This window comes from Gigantopelta aegis, chromosome 2 (assembly GCF_016097555.1).
Source record: "Gigantopelta aegis isolate Gae_Host chromosome 2, Gae_host_genome, whole genome shotgun sequence".
Taxonomy (NCBI): domain Eukaryota; kingdom Metazoa; phylum Mollusca; class Gastropoda; order Neomphalida; family Peltospiridae; genus Gigantopelta; species Gigantopelta aegis.
The window spans coordinates 41,247,715-41,270,329 of record NC_054700.1 but is presented as its reverse complement, the minus strand read 5'-3'; the positions used below and the strand labels follow the sequence as shown (position 1 = coordinate 41,270,329).

Here is a 22,615-nt window from a genome sequence, read left to right as displayed (position 1 = left end):
AAAGCGCTCGCTTGATGCGTGATCCGGTTTGGATGGATCCCCGTCGGTGAGCCCATTGGGCTATTTCTCGTTCCAGCCAGTGCACCACGACTGGTATATCAAACACCGTGGTATGTACTATCATGTCTGTGGGATTATTAAGGGACTTCATATAAAAAGATCACTTGCTACTAATGGACAAATGTAGCGGGTTTCCTCTCTAAGACTATATGTCAAAATTACCAAATGTTTGATATGCAATAGCCGTTGATTAATAAATCAATGTGCTTTGTAGTCTCGTAAAACAAAACAAACTTTAACTCTTTTTTTCCATTTCAAATTGGAAAGATCCACACATGATTCCTCGCGTGTGTTTATTTGAACACCCGCCCCCAATAAAATAAAGTAATGTGGCATTGCTTCTTTAAATATCGAAGAACCACAACCTATAATAATACTTCAGGTACTTTCATCCCACGATAATTTAAGAAAAATAGCGGTTATGGAATTTTATGGATTTCAGAATTGATTATCCATTGCATATTTTGTAGAAAATAGTTCTGTTTTCCATTTGAATAAAAATTAAATTTTACATTGCATAAAAAATGTATAAAATGTAAGTATATTCGTTACCAAATGACCCATCTTTCAAAAATTTGTTTTTTTCCCCTACGGATTATTAATCGCAAATTTACGAATACTGACGAATGATATAAACAGTACAATGATTTCACATTAAGTTATATTATGAAATGCGATAGTTTCAAATAATCGACCTGTTGAAATCAATTCGTTTATACTCGAGGTAGATAGGTTAGAAAGTATTTAATGAGAAACTTGTTATCGATATACACGTATCACCGTAAGCGACCAATCCCAGTTAAAACAGTAACTAGCCAGCAAATCATCACCTTACATAATGCAATCGACTATGTAACATTTATTTTCTACTAGAAAATTACCTAGATGATTATACATGTTATGCAAGTACTACTAATGTAACAAACATTTGGACACAGCAATCGATGAGCATAGTTGACTGAAATACCCATTCCCTCAATCGCCTACCTCACCCTTCCATTAAAAAGAGAAAGAGAGAGAATAAAAAGAGCTAGAATTAGAAACGCTGGAAGGTAAACGAACTACATGTATGTGCATATTTCATTCATGTCTGGTGAGATTCTGAATAAAATAGTTGACTATGAAAAAACAGTGTTTTGAGAGAAAATAGTCAAGTAGATGGTTATTGTATTCATATATATATATATATATGGTATTCATGGTCTTTTTTTCTGTCTTTTCCCTTTCTTTCTATCACTTTTCATCTCTCTCTGTCTCTCTCCCCTCTTTGCGTGTGCGTATTTAAAAGATGTCTGTTGATTCACCCATGTGGTCACAGAAATAAACTATACTGAAAGGAAAAAGAAATGTCGGGTCAACTTTAAAGCCAGCAGATCAAATTGTATAACACGATATATACAATTGTACTACATATCTACGAAGGACGGACACTAATGATAATACTGTCAATTTTTTTTATTGAAATGTGAAGGAAAGTGGCAACTGAAATCAAACACGCATGGAAACAATTCATTAGTATCCGTCACATGTCATTTAATTCTCGTTAGTCTGTGTACGAGTCCACTAGTCTCACGCGTTGTCTTGTTGCAATGTCAGGTTGTTTTGCTGGACAAAGGGCACGGCGTGAGGCTGCAGGATCTCATCCCTGTATCGGACAGCTGTCGAGTTCCCAGCGATGACCACCAAAGGCGTTTTCAACCCATGGGAAATTCCACCCCAGACCATGACTGAGCAACCCCCAAATCTGTCCCTCTCATCAACGCAAGCGTCAGCAAATCTCTCCACACGACGTCAATACACGCGACGTCGCCCCTCCGACCGGAAAAGTGTGAACCTTGATTCATCCGTAAACATATCATGCCTCCATTACATTATGCGGAACCTTCCCGGTGCATGTGCATGCAGCCAATTCATCCGACGTTGTAGACTTAATGGCATCAGATGGAGACCAACGTAGGGACGACGCGCAACGATATTGGCCTCTCTCGGCCGATTCCTTACAGTTTTGGGGTGGATGGGACGATTGTGGGTGCCTATGGTGTTGCGAGCAGTTTCGGTGGCAGTAAGGTGACGATCGCGCAAATGCGCAAGCCTGATTGCTCGGTCCTCTCGGCGTGACGTTACACGTGGGCACTCGGACCGGGGACGGTCGGCAACCCTTCCTGTAACCCGTAAACGTATCACAAGACGTTGTATGGTTCGAACACTCATACCAAGTTGCACGGCAACTTGTCTTTGCGTATGACCTTGCATGAGCTGTGAAACTGAAGTTTTACCAAATAACGCATTGCACTGTGTTCTGTAACAGGTAATACTACAATGTGGTAGCAGTTGTACCCCGACTTCGTCCGAATCATGCTTTTGCACGTACGTTTGGTTATTTTCATTGTCTTGCCATACACCGCTCCCTATCACACTTCATTGAGTGTGGATTCAGGGTACAATGCACAATAACCCAATGAGTTATTTGTACAACTTCCATACAAATCCGCCCACTTATTTAGGAATTTTTCCACAATTTATGACCCGACGTTTCTTTTTCCTTTCAGTATATATATATTATATGCGGTAGTATATATATATATATATATTTAGATTTCACGTTAACTACCGCATATAATTATGTAATTCGTGTACCTACAAATATTACTCGAGTTACGGTTCCAATTCATACGATCTCAAGGCGTGCAGACTTTTAGTTCGTTTTGTACACTGAAGTAATAGTTGGTGACATTTGAACAGCTATCGACAATATACTACCATTCCCTTGCATAGGTCTGCTCTCACGTTTTATATACGATGTTAAAACCTGAATTGTTAGATTGAATCATTAGGCAGTTGACCTAGTTCAAGAAAATACTGACTAGAAACCTATAAATTTAATTTGTCTTCAAATAGACTTTTTTTACCCAGCTAAATAGTCGTCATATCCGACCTGTTATTAATATAGTGGTATTTATCATGCAACCATGCTTCCTATTTACCTGATAACCCCTACCTAATAATTCGAAGTGTTATCATGTCACTAGGAAATGAGTTGTGCGCATGACGGATGTTTGCTCAATTTTCAGATAGAACGTTTTCTCATTTTTCAAACATCCATTTACAGCAATAATTGTTGAACTGCATCAATAAATATAACATTTACACTTCCTGTAACGTCAAATTATCTCTTATTTTTCAATGATCTATTATTCGCTCCCATTCGGAACTAGCCAGCGTTTTTTATTAAACATTCTGGAACAAAAAAGCAAGTAGCTTCCTGTTAATCACAGTCACCAGCAGCCAGTGATGTAGATCTTCGTCAGGTCACACGTAAACCTGACTTTATTTTTACAGAAAAAAGTACAATATAGTAATGTTGTGATACAACAGACTTTGAAATATAATCGAAGTATTTTATTTTAAATTTGGAAACACATAACTTTTAGGCTGACTATGCCATTCCCAAGATGCTTTCGATCACCTGCTATTGTCCGACTTCCGGAAGTAGTTTCTACACGATAAAACTAATAGTTTCTATACCGCTTTTGACTGAAACCTATTACGAAAATATAGCTTGAAAGGGGTTGCATGATAAAAAAAGGTATCAGGTTACTATGTTTTGATATCGTGCTTATTTGGCTCGGTTCCATAACGGTGTAACAGGGTCGCTGAAGCTCGCCTGTTACACCGTTATTTAAACCTCGCCAAATAAACACGATTCAAAACGTAGTAACCTGATATTCTATATATAACTTAATTATGGCTACGAAAACATAAATCGGAGTAATAATGCCATTTCATTTTTAGCTAACGTTAGTTCTATTAAACGTTTTTATACGGCTTATGGTACAGGGCGTTATCTAAAGAGGAATGTGCGGTGTGTGTGTGTGTGTGTGTGTGTGTGTGTGTGTGTGTGTGTGTATATATATATATATATATATATATATATATATATATATATATATATATGGATATATCATATATATGAAGTTACTCAATCTCCACGACTCTTCTTTTTGTAGGCCAAATGCCGTGAGAAATTGCCTTTAATAGAAACATGTCACATATTTGAGTTACATCCCAGTGGCCACAGATGTTTTCGTACGGCAATAGTAACCTCAAATACAGATTGTGTACCATTCTCAGAGTTTATTTTTGGAGGTTAATTCACAAAGACGTCTGAAAGTATATACCATATACTACAGACCGATACAATAGCTCCGGAGGTTTTGCCCACTTCCAACAAGCTGATGATGATGATACATTTCATGTATAGTTGTATTCGTACTTACATTCATTTGATCTTCAAACACATTGTTCTGGGCGTCCACCTCGACTATGAAGACTTTCTGTCCAGGACAGCGAATTAGTGGTCAGTTGTTAGCGAGAGAAGTCGGTGTAATGGTCTTAAACAAATCCAATGGGTTGGCGAACTCGCTCAGGGTGGGAGTCAGTACCGAGAGGCTAACCCAGTACCTATCAGTCTTACTTCGGATGTTTTAATCGCAACACCATAAAGGCCGGTGGGTAATGCAAATGTCCAGTCACGTAATTATTCCTCTCTCTGTCTCCGTTCCTTCGCTCTAGGCCATGCACTGCCGATCAGTGACCAAGTTCTTTCAGTCTGTTTATAAGTTATAAACATGCATGTTTTGATATCACAAGTACAACCATGCTTGGTTTCCACGCACATACATTACCAGGGGCCCATTTCACTAAACTCTCGCAACTTTGCGATCTCGCAGTGCAATGCTAAAAGACTTGCAAAGAGGATGCTTTGTTGTCTAGTAGAGCCTAGGAGACCTTTGTGAATTAAGCCCCTGATGAAAGATCTTTAGATATTACTGAAAACTGGAACCAAACACATCTCCTCCACCCACCATCACCACCACAAACAAATCAACATATACCCTAGTTTGACCTGACAGTGTGCCCTCCCCACCATTCAAAAATCCACCACTATTATAGTCTACTTCTCAGACAAAATATCATTCGCATATATAATAACAACACTATTTATAATGAACCTGAATTTGAAGAAAAAAACCCATCCAAAACAATGGGAAAGTTATGTTTGGAATAGTTATGAATCTGAATATAAACGTAAATGCCTTCTTAATTCAACTTATTAAGACAACAACATCCCTTCATATTCTGTAGCCAAAACAACAACAAAGTCGAGTTTTAAGCCAGGAAAACATGTCATATTGTTTGTTCACAAGGATGAAACATATGATTTCTTCTTCCTGAGTTTCACTCTTCAGTTTCTTTGAATAGTTCTTAGCAATACGCGCAATAGTATATCCTTAGGGTGAGGCGTTTCGAGACCACTCCTACAAATGGATGTCCCTTAATCCAAATATGTCATTCACATAATACATCGAATGTCTCAGAACTACCATTTGTTTGGCATGACGTTAATATGCCCTTCATAGCTCTCTAAATGACGTAGCGTTTCACAAAGGTATGCTTCCAAAGAACGCACTTATGTTAATGATCATAGCTTTAGAAAACAGAAAAGGGCAGAGGGACTCTCGCCATCACAACAGGCAGGTGTCCATGAGTGTATGTACCAGCACATAACCACCGAGTACTCCTATAAGGTCTTATATTCCATCCATCAAGTAACAGTGCACATGTAAGCACTGTACAAACCACCAAGGAGTGTCACTATAAAGACGTGTAGGTCAAGTCTGTTTGCTGATCCTGTGAGATGTTCATTTATGGACTGACTCTTTATGTTCATCGAATGTTCAACATTTGGAACTGAAAAAACAAGACAGAGAGAGAGAGAACATTAATGAATATTAATATGTAATGCAGTTAACCTTCGTTATCTCGGGAGTTGGAAAGGACCGAAGCAATCAGTTCGAGATAACGGCAGGTCAAGATACGCATAGTAGTTTCTGGTGTAAATTATACCATGGGACCTTTCCACATTTCCATGTCCTGATCTAAATAAATAACAGAGGTTCGAGATAACGATGTTTGACTTACATAGCTTTAATGAATCCTGTAATAACGCTGCAATAGATGTGTGGTTTTGTGTGTGTGTGTGGGGGGGGGGGGGGGGGATATTTTATAAAGCCGCCACAAATATTTAACAAACAAAGACATATTTAGAAGATCACAAACATACAAATGATGATAATACTATGAACGGGCGAGCCGCAGCATTTGCGTGTCTGTATGGAACTACTTGACAGGGAAGTGCTCCATGCTTCCAGTCACCCAAGCCCGGGGTACACGGAACCTGCACTGCCTGATGGGTATTCAGCATTCATTGGGCCATACACGTGGGTGCTTTGAGACATTACTATTTTTTTTAAAAGCAATTACATCTTGGACAACAATGATCCACCCAGTGAACTTGTCCAGATCAAAATCTCCCCTATACATACACTGGGTACGGCCCTGGGGTGTTGTTAAACAAACATTTCGTTTCCGTAATAAAAAAAATAAAAAATATCGGTCAGTGCACGTGTCCTAAAAGTCAACAACACCAACAACAATAATAATCAATGAGGGGAAATGTTCACCTCAGAGGTACATGGTTAAGTGTGAATGTTCGCTGTGAGCGGTATCCATTATGACAGGAAAAAACGAAAAAAACAAAAGAAACGAAAATTGATTTAATGACTTGTTTCAGCCTAACGACAGGGAGCGTACATTAGGGTAAAACAATACACCAACAAACCTCGATCGACCGCCAGATCTGGACGATCAACATGTGCACGTGTTTGTCCTGAACGCATTGTTTTTCTGTTTCCCTTTGTAAGCGCGTTATTACAGCGATGTTATTACCCACAGTTTAGAAGATTTGTACATGTTCACAAAGCACATGCGGCTGTCTCGGCTGTAAATCACGGCCATTGCCTGTTCCATGTCGCCACCAGGGCATGATTGGTAATTACATTCCTAAGTGGGAAAAAAGGAATAGCACTGTCGTTATCGTTTTCAGCACACATGTTTTTTTTGCATGTCCTGGTATTGCTTGTATAAACACCTGTAAAGCAGACCTTGGTAGTGCAAAGGTCGAGTCGTCGGGTTTGAAACTGGTAGGTGCCAAGTTCGTGTCCCCCTGCCGGATGGAACTCAGTTTGAAGACACATTATTCAAACTTTATTGTGAAAGGGGCGGGACGTAGCCCAGTGGTAAAGTGCTCGCTTGATGCGCGGTTAGTTGGGATCGATCCCCGTCGGCGGCCCATTAGGCTATTTCCCGTTCCAGCCAGTGCACCACGACTGGTATATCAAAGGCCGTGGTATGTGCTATTCTGTCTGTGGGATGTTGCATATAAAAGATCCCTTGCTGCATTAGGGAAAATGTATTATTATTGTGATAAACCAATGCCATTAAACTCTTAGTTTTGCATCTTTAGATATCCTTGTATAAACACCTTTAATGCAGACCTTGGTGGTGCAGAGGTTGAATCGACGGGTTTAAAACTAGGTGCCAGGTTCGTGTCCCAATGCCAGATACAACTCAAATCAAAGACACACTATCCAAATCTTCATTCTGATAAACCTATGGCAATAACCACATATTTCTGCAAACTGGAGCGGGATTTAGCTCAGTCGGTTGAGCGTTTGCTTGAGGTGCTTGCGCCGCAGGATCAAGCCACCTCGATGCATCCATTCCACTTGTGTTTTTCTTTCGTTACAACCAGTGTATCATAACCGGTCAAAGGCCTTGGTATGTGCTATTCTGTCTGTGGGAAAATGCATATAAAAGATCCCTTGCTGCATTAGGAAACATGTAGCGGGTTTCCTCTGATGACTACGAGTCAGAATGACCAAATGTTTGACATCCAATAGCCGATCATTAATTAATGTGCTCTAGTGGCGTCGTTAAACAAAATAAACAAACAAACACGTGAACGGCTGATCTTGGCGGTGCAGTGGTCAAGTCGTCGGCTTTAAAACTGGTAGGTGCCGGGTTTGATCCTTCGACCCGTCACACCAAAGGCAAGCGCTCTACCACTGAGCTATATAACATGGGGAACCATTTTATAGAATAGATATCTAGTTAAAGCTAATATAGAAATATAGTTAATATGCCGACTGTTCTATGTTCTTGATAAACAACCATCGAGCACTTGTAGTGTTAAAGCTGTACAGAATGGCTTAATTTTAGCATATCATGTTGTGTTATCTGCATGTTAATATTAGTATCACGTAGGTCATGATAACTCATATAGGTCATGATAACGATTCTGAATATTATACAGAAACTTACCTCTTTTAATATTTTGAGAACCTAAAATGAAAAAGAAAGTTTCGTTAGATGGAACATAAAACTGATTTTTTAAAGAATTTTTGTAAAACAGCAACAGTCACGGTTAGTTTGAAACTTTTCTATTAAAAATCCACACATTATGAAATTGTAGATCTTTTATTTCAAAATTCAGAATGTTAACGAAACATCGTAGGATCTTTAAAGCCATGCAAATCTTAACACATTAATAATGTTTGTTTTTTATTCGCGAACAACCCATACGAAAGTCACACAAGAAGAGTTTGGTCTTGGTTTTTGTACAATATGAAAACAATATGATAAGTTTCTGTAAAAAAAACAAAAAACACAACCAGAAACACCCTTCCCCCCCCCCCCCCCCCCAAAAAAAAAGAACACAAAAAAGAAAGACAAAAAAAGAAGAAGAAAAGATGTTGATGGTGGTGATGATGATGATGGTGATGATGATGATGATGATGGTGATGGTGATGATGATGATGGTGATTGTGATGATGGTGATGATGGTGATGATGATGATGATGATGATGATGAAACTTTAAAAAGCAAATACATGAACAAATATGTACACATACAAAGAAACCACAACACCAAAGATATATAATATATACAAATACATTTATATAATAAACAAACAAACACATACTTCCATCACCACCACCATCAGCAATACGGAAATAGCAACAAAATAATGAATGAATGAATGAATGAATAAATGAATGAATAAATAAATGAATGAATGAATGAATGAATGAATGAATGAATGAATGAATAAATGAATGAATAAATGAATGAATGAATGAATGAATATTTAACAACACTCCAGAGTGAAATATATATTGGCCAAGGCAAAACAAAAAAAACAAAAAAGGTCAGTTCTTGGTCAAACCAAAATTCCAGAATTGATGTGGTGATGCATCTTTTTTTTCCTTCTTTAAACATGGATTACATAGAAAAGGTTGGTATATTTAAGGTCGTTTTTTTTTACATCCTCCTCATCTACCTTGGTCCATCCTCAATGGCCATGGTGCCCCCTCCTTGCTGTGGTACCCTAAATATTTTCCTAAACAGTAGCACGGGGGCTTCTGTACAACCGACAGGTTACTCCTACAAAACTGACGTCATTCCGCGGAAAAAAATTTGTTTTTTAAAAGGACAATTGTCGCAGCTGCAGCAACAGCAATATGAAAATCAGCAACAGCACAGACGGCAGTACATGAACGACAGGAGCAGTAGTGACAGGAGCAGCAGAAATAACAACAATACAATCAACGGCAGAATCAACAACATCAAGTATCAATCATGGAAACAGCAAAACAAAACAACAACAGAAACAGCCGTCAGCAAACACAGATACACACTTATAAATACACAGTAGGGCCTCCACGTGTAAAAATAATTGGACTCGGGGTGCTCGAGGGTCAAAATCGACCCCGGACCTGAGTACCCGACACCTACATTGGATGATAATAAGACTAAGGAATAAAGTAAAATAGCATTATGCATCTTCATTCCACCTTTGAACATGGATGTCAAATCATGTCAATGTATTGCATTCCACGTGATTGTCATAGCCCTATAATTACTGCAACCAGAGGCTAAAGTTTAAACCAGAGGCAAGCATATGGCAAATTGACGTAACAAATATAATTAAATGAGAATGCTGTTCGTTGCACGGATACTCGAGTCCTGTGAACAGACTCCGAGTCTTGCTAGACTCAGCCCGTGCCCGAGTACTCGTGGAGACCCAAATACACAGCGTCCATTTATACATTCGTCAGATCTTAAGACAGACGGCTCACCATTTACTATTTCCACTTTGACCCCCGCCATTTGCGAATTCCCTGCCGACTTGCACACATAGGTCCCACTATCACTCTCCCTAGTTCTTTCGATCTCCAGCACGCTGCTGGTGCTGCCCGATATCCTGGAGGAAATAACCACAGAACTGAATATTTTCACCCTCCCCCTAGAATCTGCCGACAAAGGCCACATGTCCTTCATCCACTTGAGTCCGTCAGTGTCATCATCCAGCAAACTGGCATTGCAAAACAGTTTCAACGTCTCGCCCTTCCTAACAACATTGTCACCGCCGATCTGTATGCCTGAAATCAGAAATGCTGAAAAATAGAACATTTTACCAACTCAGAAATGATTTGAACATTGTGTCTCCTTGTGTCAATACAGATTAAAAAAAAATAGACTTCTTTCATTTGCACATAGACGAATGATGGAATGACGAACGGACAGTCTTGTGAATTTATTCTGTTATGAAAACAAATATTAGCTGTGAGCAAGACATACCTCAGCGACAGAGGTTCCACCGAGGTGAGATACAAGCGCGGAGCAAACGGCGAACTGCTGGGGGTCTGCATTGTTCCCCAGAACTTCGAAGTGTCTCAAAAATCCAGTTATTAACAAACAAGTTGTATTGTTTAGTAGATGTATGGAATATCTTGCTTGGTTCCACATTTCTAACGTTGCTAATATTGCAGAGTAAATTATATTTATACCGATGGGTGTGGTAAGATTTTAAATAAAATAGCTCTCTCTCTCTCTCTCTCTCTCACGCGCGCGCACACACACACACACACACACACACACACACACACTCTCTCTCTCACACACACACACACACACACACACACACTCTCTCTCTCTCTCTCACACACACACACACACACACACACACACACACACACACACACACACACTATCTCTCTCTCACACACACGCACGCACCCACACAATTATAACACCAACCCCTGCAATTGCCCGCGGCGCCTTGGAAATGGCCGTAGAGTTTTCATTTCTCTAAGGCACTTTTATTTTTGCTGCGGAATATACATGTATTGGATATTTTTTCAACATGCTGGATTTTCTTTTTGTGGTGGTGGGGAGGGGGGTCGTAGATGTTTTCCTTATTGCTGTGATTGCAATATAGATTATTTCGTTGCTGTTGGCCACACATATTAAGCAGACGCTCGAATCGCACGCATCCAGTCTAGACGCTATCGCTGAAACTAATGCATTTCTATTTAGTGTTTTTTTAGCCGGGCCGCACACACGCGCTGCATTCATATATGAGCCTCAACAGTAGCCTTTGCGGCGCAGTCGGATGTATTACCTGCACCACTGAAGATATCTCAAGACGCTGAACTACACAATATTGATTCAATTTAAATTCCAAATTAAAATAATGCTGTGATCATGACAAGACGTTCGGTGCTCAGAATTGAATCTTGAACTCAAAATAGACAAAACCGTTTTTTTCTGTAATTACCAAATAATGATGGCATATGTTTATAGAACACGACTGTTTAATTCCTTCTCTTTTGTTACAACCTATAGATTGTGTTAAGTTGAAAATCTAAGCAAATCTAATGGAAAACAAAACCCATTAAAAACAGGAAAGAGAAATCGCGATCAAAGACATGAAGATTAAATTAAAAAGACATGTCCCTGTTGAAACATCGCACGATATTTTAGCAGTGTTCGACACATGCTTGAGAAAGTCACTAGCCCTTATAGAAGCTTTGATTAGTTCCCTATGTATTATAGTAATCTACAGTTAATATCCCCTAGCCAGACCAAAAATTCACTAGTCTGGACTGAGGGCTAGTGGATGTTTCGAACCCTGATTTTAACTAAAATTTATTTTTGGGGGGCCCGTGCTTATGAAAGTTTAGGTCTATACACAAATTTCCAATGACGTCACACGCATGCACTTTGCATGGCGTTGTCATGACGTTAAATTCCTAGACATTTAGAGAGTCTCGAGTCTAGACTCGAAACGTTTTATAAGCACGGGGCCTTATTTTACATAGTAACTTATTCACAACTAATCGTTACAAATTGATATCAGTGTAGGCTACACATACAAATCATCCACCACCCGACAACCCATGCAATTCACATCTGTATCTTAAGACAAGCAATATTTTATCTTCATGACCAGTAAAGGGGCGGGACGTAGCCCAATGGTGAAGCGTTCGCTTGATGCGCTGTCGGTCTAGGATCGACCCGCGTCAGGTGGACCCATTGGGCTATTTCTCGTTCCAGCCAGTGCTCCACAATTGGTGTAACAAAGGCCGTGGTATGTACTATCCTGTCTGTGGGATGTTGCATATAAAAGATCCCTTGCTGTTAATCGAAAAATAGGAACCCATGAAGTGGCGACAGCGGGTTTCCTCTCTCAGTATCTGTGTGGTCCTTAACCATATGTCTGACGCCATATAACCGTAAATAAAATGTGTTGAGTGCGTCGTTAAATAAAACATTTCCTTCCTTCCTTCATGACCGGTAAAAAGGTTTTCTGGATTGTCAAACGTCCTGACGATGAAGTAGGATTTATTTCTGAAAGGCTCTCACAAAATACCAGTAGGGGCCATCCTCGTGCCAAAACGTCATACTGTCTTGGGATTCTGTGAATATTAGGACAACCAGAAAAACCTGAGATACATGTGGAAATCAATATGCTAAGCAACGGCAAAGTTCAGCCAACAGAATCTTACAGTGCTGTAAGAGGAACATGCACCTTTAACGTCTGCAGGAGGTCATGCACTGAAAAAGTAATTTTCAGTATGTCTAGACAATCCACGAAAGGAAGTATCAGTTGTCGTCTTTAAATACACGTCCAGTGTCACCTGTAACAGTATATATTCTGTATACTCTTCTAAATAAGAAAATCTTATCTTCCAAAATTAGGACATTATCTCTGTATGGTTGGTTAAAAACGCAGACCCTAGTTTTAACCCGTAAAAAATGGTCACTAAGTTTAGTTAGTTTGCAAAACTGTAACTCATTTGGATACATTTACAATAGAGTAAAAGAAGAGTTTGTGACGTTAAAACAGGACATATACTTAAAAAATAGACTAGAACTCGAATCAATAAACCGCTACTTCTCAGTAAAAATGCCATTTTTGGTACTACAAACACCAGGATGACCAGAAACACTTCGGTTCTACGGGAATGGATAATCTAAAGAATAAAATATAAGTAATGTTTGATTTCAGTAATCATAAACAGCTCTAATAGTGCTGTCGTGTTTAAAAACTAGGGTCTGTTCCTTTAGTACTCAATTCTGAGAAGACTCATGTATGTGTTGTCGCGTATAGTATTTCGTTACTCGGTTGTAGGCAACATCATCATAACAAGTTGGGGGTGGGGGGTGGGGGTGGGGGAGTGGCAAGGGACAGCCCCCATAAGTACGAAAAACAACTTTTTAGTTTAGACGTAACCTTATTATCTCGCTACGGAAGACACCACTCCCTCTTCGTTTTACTACCCACCCACCTACATGTGTGCCAGGCTGGGTTCGGTCATGTCTAGAAAATACCAAATAGGTCATAGGTATCATATATTATTATGTATAATAGGTATGCCATCTGTGAGCATTGGTGCTACACCATGTCGAAGCACTGGGTCTTGATTGTAACAATCTGGCCATAGACATTAAGGAATTGTCTTCATCCTATCCAGCTAAATAGTCCAGAAAATAAACGATATTCATTTTCGTACACCTGAAGTGGTTCTGGTTCATCCAGGTTTTTGTAATACCCTAAAATACATTTATCATAATTCTAAAAACGCACGTTCGTCTGAGAAGTAATGGTTATCGAGACAAGCTCTAATTATTTTAGACAATATTTCCCCGTTATACACCACATACTTTAGCTTCTGTTTGTTATGATCTTATCCAAATGTGTTGCAGGTTTGTAGATTAACTAAAGTTAGTGTCTATTTTTCACGGGTTGAAACTAGGGTCTGCTCCTTTAATGGATTACAAAGACACTGCTCTCTTTCGAAATATTTATCTTTGGATGGCCTAAAACACGAATTCCTAGCAATTGACTATAAACATTGCACACGCGCACGCACACACACACACACACACACACACACACACACACACACACACACACACACACACACACACATTACAACGTAAACACAATGCAAATGGCTTTGGTATCATCATGGAGACTAAACTTACAATGAATATGTCACGGAATAAGTAATAATTTCACATTTATTGTTTTGTTAATATATAAATGTTACGATCCTTAAATGGTTCCCCGACCCATCTTCCCCGGTTCCTACAGGCTTCGAAGTTGCTGTTGCAAACCGATTAAATAAAAAAAAAATCTTCTGTTTTTGTGTTTGTACCAATGAATTGTTACATTAGATGAACGAGTTTCAGTCTGCAACTCCTGGGCCCAGGTTTCACAAAAGATCATAAGTCTTGTTTTCATCGTACACGTAAATCTACGACTAAACCACAATTTTTATTACCACAAATTTTAGCTTGAAGAACACATATTTCATTTCTTTTGTCTTTATAAAAATATTCCATCTTCCGTAGAGATGTAATTTTCTACGTGAAATAGCCGCCAAACACACTTAAACGTATGGCCGCTATAACTGCCAGTCGCAGACGTAATTTCACGATGTTTTTTGAAGCTGACTCCAGTTTATAACGTGTGGTGTTATCCCACTGGTAGTTAACGTTTCTTTTTTTAAGGAGTATGGTTATTTAACTTGTAGCGTTTCCTGCAGGTGTGATACGTCTCCTTCGAGGAAGTGATCTCACTATAATTTAGAAATAATTTAAAACTGAAAACGTTATCCCATTTCCAAAGAACCGGGAATAAGCTTCTAAAAAGAACTGCCTTACACGATGTGCAGTTTGCATAATTATATATCATTATTCACTCATTTTGGAATATGTTTTGTTGGCGTTGCACTTAAAACTGCAATCTGCAGATCTATTATTTTAAAGTCACGCGCACTTGTTGGATATTCATTAGATACAGTCGTTTGTCCTGTAACAATGTTCTACGAAACAAGGCAGTCAACGTTTTTTTTTTTGTTTTTTTTTATCAAGATCGTATATGTTAAAAATATAATTATATATATATATATATATATATATATATATATATATATATATATATATATATATATATATATATATATATATATATGCATTTTAAACACACACACACAGAGAGAGAGAGAGAGAGAGAGAGAGAGAGAGAGAGAGAGAGAGAGAGAGAGAGAGAGAGAGAGAGAGAGAGACAGACAGACAAACAGACAAACAGAGAGACACACACACTCACGAGTTTATTAAGATGACATTTGTCTTTGTATTTTGCACTAAAAACCCGACGTATATAATAATACACATTAGAATCTGCGGACATTCATTCAGTGGAAATAGTACATCAATGTATACTGTTAGTTATTTCATAATACCTGCGAGATTTACCTACAGTATTTACCTACAGCATGCTAGCATCGCGGTAGTAAATTAAATATATAAGATAAAAAATCCCATTGGTTGACAGAATGAAAGAAGTCTATTTTTATAACCAACTGTATCCAAGAGTGCGCAGTGACCACGCTGTGTTTTGGTGTATACTGGTTTTCTATCCGGGTGCAGCTGTCAGACGGTGAATCAGTGGGAAAAAAATACAATGTTAGTAAAGTGATCTGTTGTCATATTAAAACATGCAGTAAATCATTTACCCATCATGCAGTGCGTTACGTCAATGATGAGTCGTCTCCTTCCCCAATCTCCCATTAACCCAAAGAGGTCTACTTGTTGAAAATATTCCACAGACATAGACCCTGAATGGTATACATCATTTGCAATTAGAGACATTGAGATGACCCACATGACGCTAAACCTACACTGTCACTAGTTAAGCCAACACTGCACAAACTGTGCACTTCACGTTCAGGCGCGTGTGCAGGAGTGGATTTCGGGAGATCGATTCCCCATCACCCCGCTCAGCCAAAGTTTCTTCTTTCTTTCTTTTTCAATATATTTTCCGGGGGAGCATGACTCGACCCCTATAAACCCCTATAAACTTCGGTCGTCACAGTTTAGACCCCCCCCCCCCCCCCAACACACACACAAAATTCTTGCACACGCACCTGACGACAGTCTTACATTTAAGCATCACTATCTCGAATACATCACAGTCTCCGAAACGAAAACTCAAATACCAATGAGAATACTTCCCTGTCTGTTGACCATTATGGGACGGGATTTAGCTCAGTCGGTTGAGTGCTCGCTCGGGGTGCTTGCGCCGCAGGATCGAACCACTTCAGTGAATCCATTCAGCTTATTGGGGTTTTCTCATTCCAACCAGTGCACCACAACAGAAGCAGTGGTATGTGCTTTCCTGTCTGTTGGAAGTGCATATAAAAGATCCCTTGCTGCATTAGGAAAAATGTAGCGGGTTTCCTCTGATGACTACGAGTCATAATTACCAAAATGTGTGGCATCCAATAGCCGATGATTCATTAATCAATGTTCTCTAGTGGTGTCGTTATACAAACAAAAACTTGACCATTATATACATATTGAAACGTCAGTGGCTGTTACATTACAACCGAATCGTCCATGTTTACAATACAATATAGTAGTGACACAAGATGTATAAAAAGTGAACTGTTTTAGTAGACAACAATAACAACATCAATGACAACAACAACAACATCAACGACAACAACAACAACATCAATACCAACAACAATATTCAAATTAAAAAATAACAATCCTTAGACCTATTTGCCTTACATAATGGATATAGAATTCCTCTTCTTTTTTTTAACCCAAAATACAGTAATAATAAAAATATGTTTATGGAGCGGATCTAGATTTTATGTATATGAAGGAGGTGGGTCCATTTTTATATGAAAATAAAACAACAACAAAACAAACAACAACAAGCAAAATAACAAAAACAAACAAAACAAAAAACCAAAACAAATGGTTAATATTATGTATGTTTGAAGCAAAAAATGACAAAATCGTATCTAGTATGAAAAAGAGCAAGAGGCTAACGCTCTCGCCCCAACCCCCCCCTCCCCCCCAACCCTGCCCTTTTTAAAACTAGCTTGAGAAGATCCTATATTAATGTGCTATAATTCTTTCCTTACTATTGTCGTAGCCAGTATTTTATGGGGTGGGGGGGGGGGGGTGATGAGGGTGGGGATGAGGGTGGCACCCACACTGTCTATGAGTCTGCTAATTTCCGGTTTTAACCGACGTCGTGTTATGGGGCGACAGGCAAATATAAAAGGTAATGGGGGGAGGGGGGAGGTGTGCTTGGGGAAACCATGGCATACACGCCCCCACAAACCCACCCCACCGAATATGCCGGTGTTTCTTGCTACACCTTTTATAATTTAAAACAAACAAAAACAAAAGAAAAAACCCCAAAATCCAGAACATAAAAAACAGTCTGATCTTTATCCCATGAAGTATTCGAATAAATTAGTAAATTAGTATTTTTCTCTCTTATAACTGTAAATTAATATAAAAACATGAACCTAAACAACTCAGTTTGTTAAAATATGTATTCGTTTAAATGTACTTGCGTAAACAATATAAAAAGCACATATAAAACAAACTACAGATACATAATATAGAATATAGATTGTTAGTTATTAATAAAACAATAATCCGTAAAAATTGTTATACATATATACTAGTATATATCTTTGCTTTTCGTTAATATCATATGCAAGGATATTAAAGCAAGGGTGGAAGAATGTTTGTGTGTGTGTGAGCGCGTGCGTGTGTGTGCGTGCGTGTGTGTGTGCGTGCGTGTGTGTCCCTGTTTGTGTTTGTATATATATATATATATATATATATATATATATATATATATATATATATATATATATATATATATGTATATATATATATGTATGTATGTATGTATGTATGTATGTGTGTGTATGTGTGTATGTATGTATGTATGTATGTATGTATATGTATTTGGTGTGTTTGTGTGTTTGTATGTGTGTGTGATTGTATGTGTATTTGTTTGTATGTGCCAGTATCTGTGTGTGTGTATGTATGTATGTATGTATGTGCCAGTATATGTGTGTGTGTGTGTGTGTATGTATGTATGTATGTGTGTGTATGTGCGTGTGTATTTGTATGTGTATTTGATTGTGTATGTATACTGTACGCGTGTTTGTGTACGTGTAATTGCATTCATGTATCTGTGTGTGTGTATGTGTGTGTGTGTGTGTGTGTGTGTGTGATAGTGAGTTACAATATGTTTATTTTGTAAGGAACTCCTGAATTTGTTTATGCATGAAGCTTTTTAGAACGATAAAAAAACAAAATATATGTATCAAACATTTAAGTGTGTGATGGAGATTTTGAAAAAGTTAACCTACGATTAAATTCCGAAAAAGTTAGCCTACGATTAAATTGTGAAGAAGTTAACCAACGAGTGCGTATTATTTGTCCGTCCATACTTACGAGGACTTGGTTTCAGTGACTCATCTGCAAAACAGAACATAACATTTAATAAAATGAGTTCGAGAATAACCTGGGCCAGGTGACTTAATAAGAACACAATAGATAGTCTTAGCGGAAGCTTGCTACATTTTCCAATTAGAAGCAAGGGATCGTTTACATGCACTTTCCCACAGACAGGACATTACATACCACAGCCAATTCGAAACATGATAACCAGAAATGTCAGGAAAACAAGTTTTAACTTTAAACACTTTTGAAAAATCTGAAAAGAAAACAAATTTCGATTTTTTTCCCCCAAGTTTTATATCCTTCGTGTTACATGTATGTTAAACAAACTATGCTCTTCCAAAAAAGTAGGGGAACCTGAAATATTAATGTTAATATCAACTATTATACCGAACATACGTTTTGACCACAGACATCCTAGTAAAGAACGTTCAGGTCTGTTTATCAACACACCGAAACACATTTCATAGTTTGCACATGCATCATCACGCAGTTGCCCCGTACACGTGCATGGGGTGTCATTCTCGATTTTGACAATTTTCACGAAGGTCCATTAATCACCGTGGAAAATTATTTCTGTCAATCGTTTTCATTCTGTTGATCATACAGTTGTTATTGTTTTGTTCTTAGTCATCTTTATTGTTTGAATTTGCCATTTACTGATAAAAACACGTCAACTTTCAAATTTCACTTCTGACCCTAATCGTCCTTGGTGGTCATAAAACCTGCTGTAATACTGATCTACAGGTTGTAATGTTTGCCCAATTAATTCACTATTATCATATAAACATTCCCCACAGCTAATATACCTTACAATTTTGGCAATTGTAAATTCTTATTAGAGTTCCCCAACTTTTTTGAAGAGTATATATTAATTAATATTTGGATTGTATTACATATATATATTTTTTACTTGTTATTCGTTTATCATAAACAGGTTTTGCATCAGTTCGGGCGCGTGTGCAATAATTTTAGCGGGGTGGGGTAGGGAGGGGGTCTAAAGAGACATTTATAGGGGTTCGAGACCGTTTCACAGGAAAATGTATTAAAGAGAGAAAATTTGCTCGAGCAGGGAGGGATTATAAAATGTAATATTTATTTTTGGTCCACAAATATAGAAACAAAATAGAAAGAGGTTAGTGATATAAGACTTTTAGATTGTTCAGGATGGCAATTATGAGACGTGTTCAGAATGTCGAGTATTTGCAGTCGCTGACAACACTGGTTTTTGGTGGCCAACGTTAAATGGTTGTCACTGGATAAGATGGGATGGAAATCAGTCGCTCACAACACTGGTTTTGGTGGCCAACGTTAAATGGTTGTCACTGGATAAGATGGGATGGAAATCAGTCGCTTACAACACTGGTTTTGGTGGCCAACGTTAAATGGTTGTCACTGGATAACATGAGATGGAAATCAGTCGCTGACAACACTGGTTTTGGTGGCCAACGTTAAATGGTTGTCCCTGGATAACATGGGATGGAAATCAGTCGCGAGCACTGAACACGCCCATGTTGCATATTAAATCGATCACGAAGCAATCGCGCAACAATTTGACTGGTTCCCGTCTTCTTCTATCCTACAACATTTATTTAACATTAGGCACAGTCTAGTGAGCGAACTCGAACGCTCGACCTCCTGAACATGCACCAGAACACGCCATTTTCTCCGTAGGGGTGGATTCAGGATTTATAAAGGGGTGGGTGGGGGGGGGGGGGGGGGAATCTAAAAAGGGCTACCGGGCATTTGAGTTTGTCGATTGCTAATGAGCCGAGCTCCCAATTAAAAGGGAGCGAGATATGTAAGAAGATTCAAGATTATGCTCCCCGGTAAATTTTGAAATAAAGATGTTTAGAGACGCATTTTGAGGGCAATTTAATAATGTTATGGATGATGAATTTTACACACACACACACACACACACACACACACACACACACACACACGCACGCACACACCAAAAAGTCTTTAAAAAGAGTACTTCGCACGGACGGAGCAGGGAGAGGGTTGGTGATGTTCTCTAGATCTACCAAAAGCTCTGACAACTTCCTATGAACCGACCTTTGACCTCGAGTACGATGTGCTGCCTCAGTTTCTCATCCATGAGGCTGACCTGACACTCGTACACCCCTGCGTCCTTAGTGAGCACGTCCTGGATGACCAGGTTCCACTGCTCGCTGTTTGGCATGTGCTCCACCAGGATGCGAGCGTCCTTCACCCAGGTCTTTCCGCCAACAGTCAGAGGGCTCTTGCCTGGCACTCTCCGCCACACGACCTGCAGGTGAAAGAATCGCATGTACAGTTAAAGGCACGGCCATACGGCAGATAATGTACTAATGAATGAATGAATATTTAACGACACTTCAGCGCTAAAATACACATCGGCTATTGAGTGTCAGAAAAGGTAAATATCTGGAGATATTATATTTTACTAAAAGCAGAGGCACACCAATTATGTGGCTTGAAATATACACTGTGTGTACGTTCGTTTTAAGCCAACGCTCAGTACAATAGGAAAGGAAATGTTTTATTTATCGACGCACTCAAAACATTTTATTTATGGTTATATGGCGTCGGACATATGGTTATGGCCTACACAGATATTAAGATAGGAAACCCGCTATCGCCACTTCATGGGCTACTCTTTTCGATTAGCAGCAAGGCATCTTTTATTGCACCATCCCACAGACAGGATAACACATACCACAACCTTTGATATACCAGTCGTGGTACACTGGCCGGAACGAGAAATAGCCCAATGGGCCTACCGACGGGGATCGATCCTAGACCGACCGTGCATCAAGCGAACACTTTACCACTGGGCTACATCCCGTCCCTCTCTCAGTACAATAAGGCGTTATATAAACGTTTTAAACAGCTAGCATTAGCTAAAACTGAACGAAGTTATATTTTTTGATTTATTGCTACGTAGCCTTAAATCAGCTTTACCCCAATATATCCACCAAAAAATGGAATATGACAAACTGATTGATCAAAGTACTCTTCTTTAGAAAACATTTTGTCGGGTCATCTATTTGGTTGGGGTTTTTTTTGTTGCTTTTTTTGCTATTTCCAAAACACTTTTACTTTTTTCTTACGTCAAACCAACCTGAAATTATTGACAATTTACAAGAAAGTAATGTTCACGGAGGCTGGGAAGAACAGTAATACAAGTACCAATTGGCGTGCGACTCTACTGTCTTTTAAAAAATGTTTTGTTTAACGACTCCACTAGAGCACACAGTCGCAGAGAGGAAACCCGCTACATTCTTTCCATTAATAGCAAGGGATCTTTTATACGCAGCCTCACACAGACAGGGTAGCACATACCACGACCTTTGATATACCAGGCGTGGTGCACTGGCTGTACAGAACAGTGCAGTATCGCCGTGTATTTCCTTACCGTCCTGTCCCCCAGATTGTGTACAGAACAGTGCAGTGTCGCCGTGTATTCACTTACCGTCCTGTCCCTCAGGTTGTGTACAGAACAGTGCAGTGTCGCCGTGTATTCACTTACCGTCCTGTCCCTCAGGTTGTGTACAGAACAGTGCAGTGTCGCCGTGTATTCACTTACCGTCCTGTTTCCCAGGTTGTGTACAGAACAGTGCAGTATCGTCATGTATTCACTTACCGTCCTGTTCCCCAGGTTGTGTACAGAACAGTGCAGTATCGCCGTGTATTCACTTACCTTCCTGCCCCAGATTATGTACAGAACAGTGTAGTATCGCTGAGTATTCACTTACCGTCCTGTCCCCCATGTTGTGTACAGAACTGTAGTATCGCCGTGTATTCACTTACCGTCCTGTCCCCCAGGTTGTGTACAGAACAGTGCAGTATCACCGTGTATTCACTTACCGTTCTATCCCCCATGTTGTGTACAGAACAGTGCAGTGTCACCGTGTATTCACTTACCGTCATGTTCCCCAAGTTGTGTACAGAACAGTGCAATGTCGCCGTGTATTCACTTACCGTCCTGTTCCCCAGGTTGTGTACAGAACTGTAGTATCCTCGTGTATTC

The 22,615-nt window shown here is 39.2% G+C and overlaps 1 protein-coding gene across 2 annotated transcripts in view; it reads right to left on the bottom strand.

The window, feature by feature from the left end:
• Positions 1-201: 201 nt before the first annotated feature.
• The window catches only part of LOC121385736, a 71,957-nt gene continuing 49,543 nt past the window's right edge, over positions 202-22,615 (bottom strand). Inside the window, exons 3-8 of one of the 2 annotated variants that reach the window (XR_005959575.1) lie at positions 20,659-20,872; positions 18,592-18,615; positions 10,101-10,403; positions 8,284-8,304; positions 4,338-5,811; positions 202-1,390 (exon numbers count right to left, since the gene is read on the bottom strand). Coding sequence is in view for 1 of the 2 variants with exons in the window: in XM_041516508.1 (XP_041372442.1) it covers positions 5,666-5,811; positions 8,284-8,304; positions 10,101-10,403; positions 18,592-18,615; positions 20,659-20,785 (621 nt within the window). In the remaining variant the exon portion in view is untranslated. Of the gene's footprint in view, positions 1,391-4,059; positions 5,812-8,283; positions 8,305-10,100; positions 10,404-18,591; positions 18,616-20,658; positions 20,873-22,615 lie in introns of those variants that run through there. The other variant, XM_041516508.1, reaches the window with a different exon arrangement.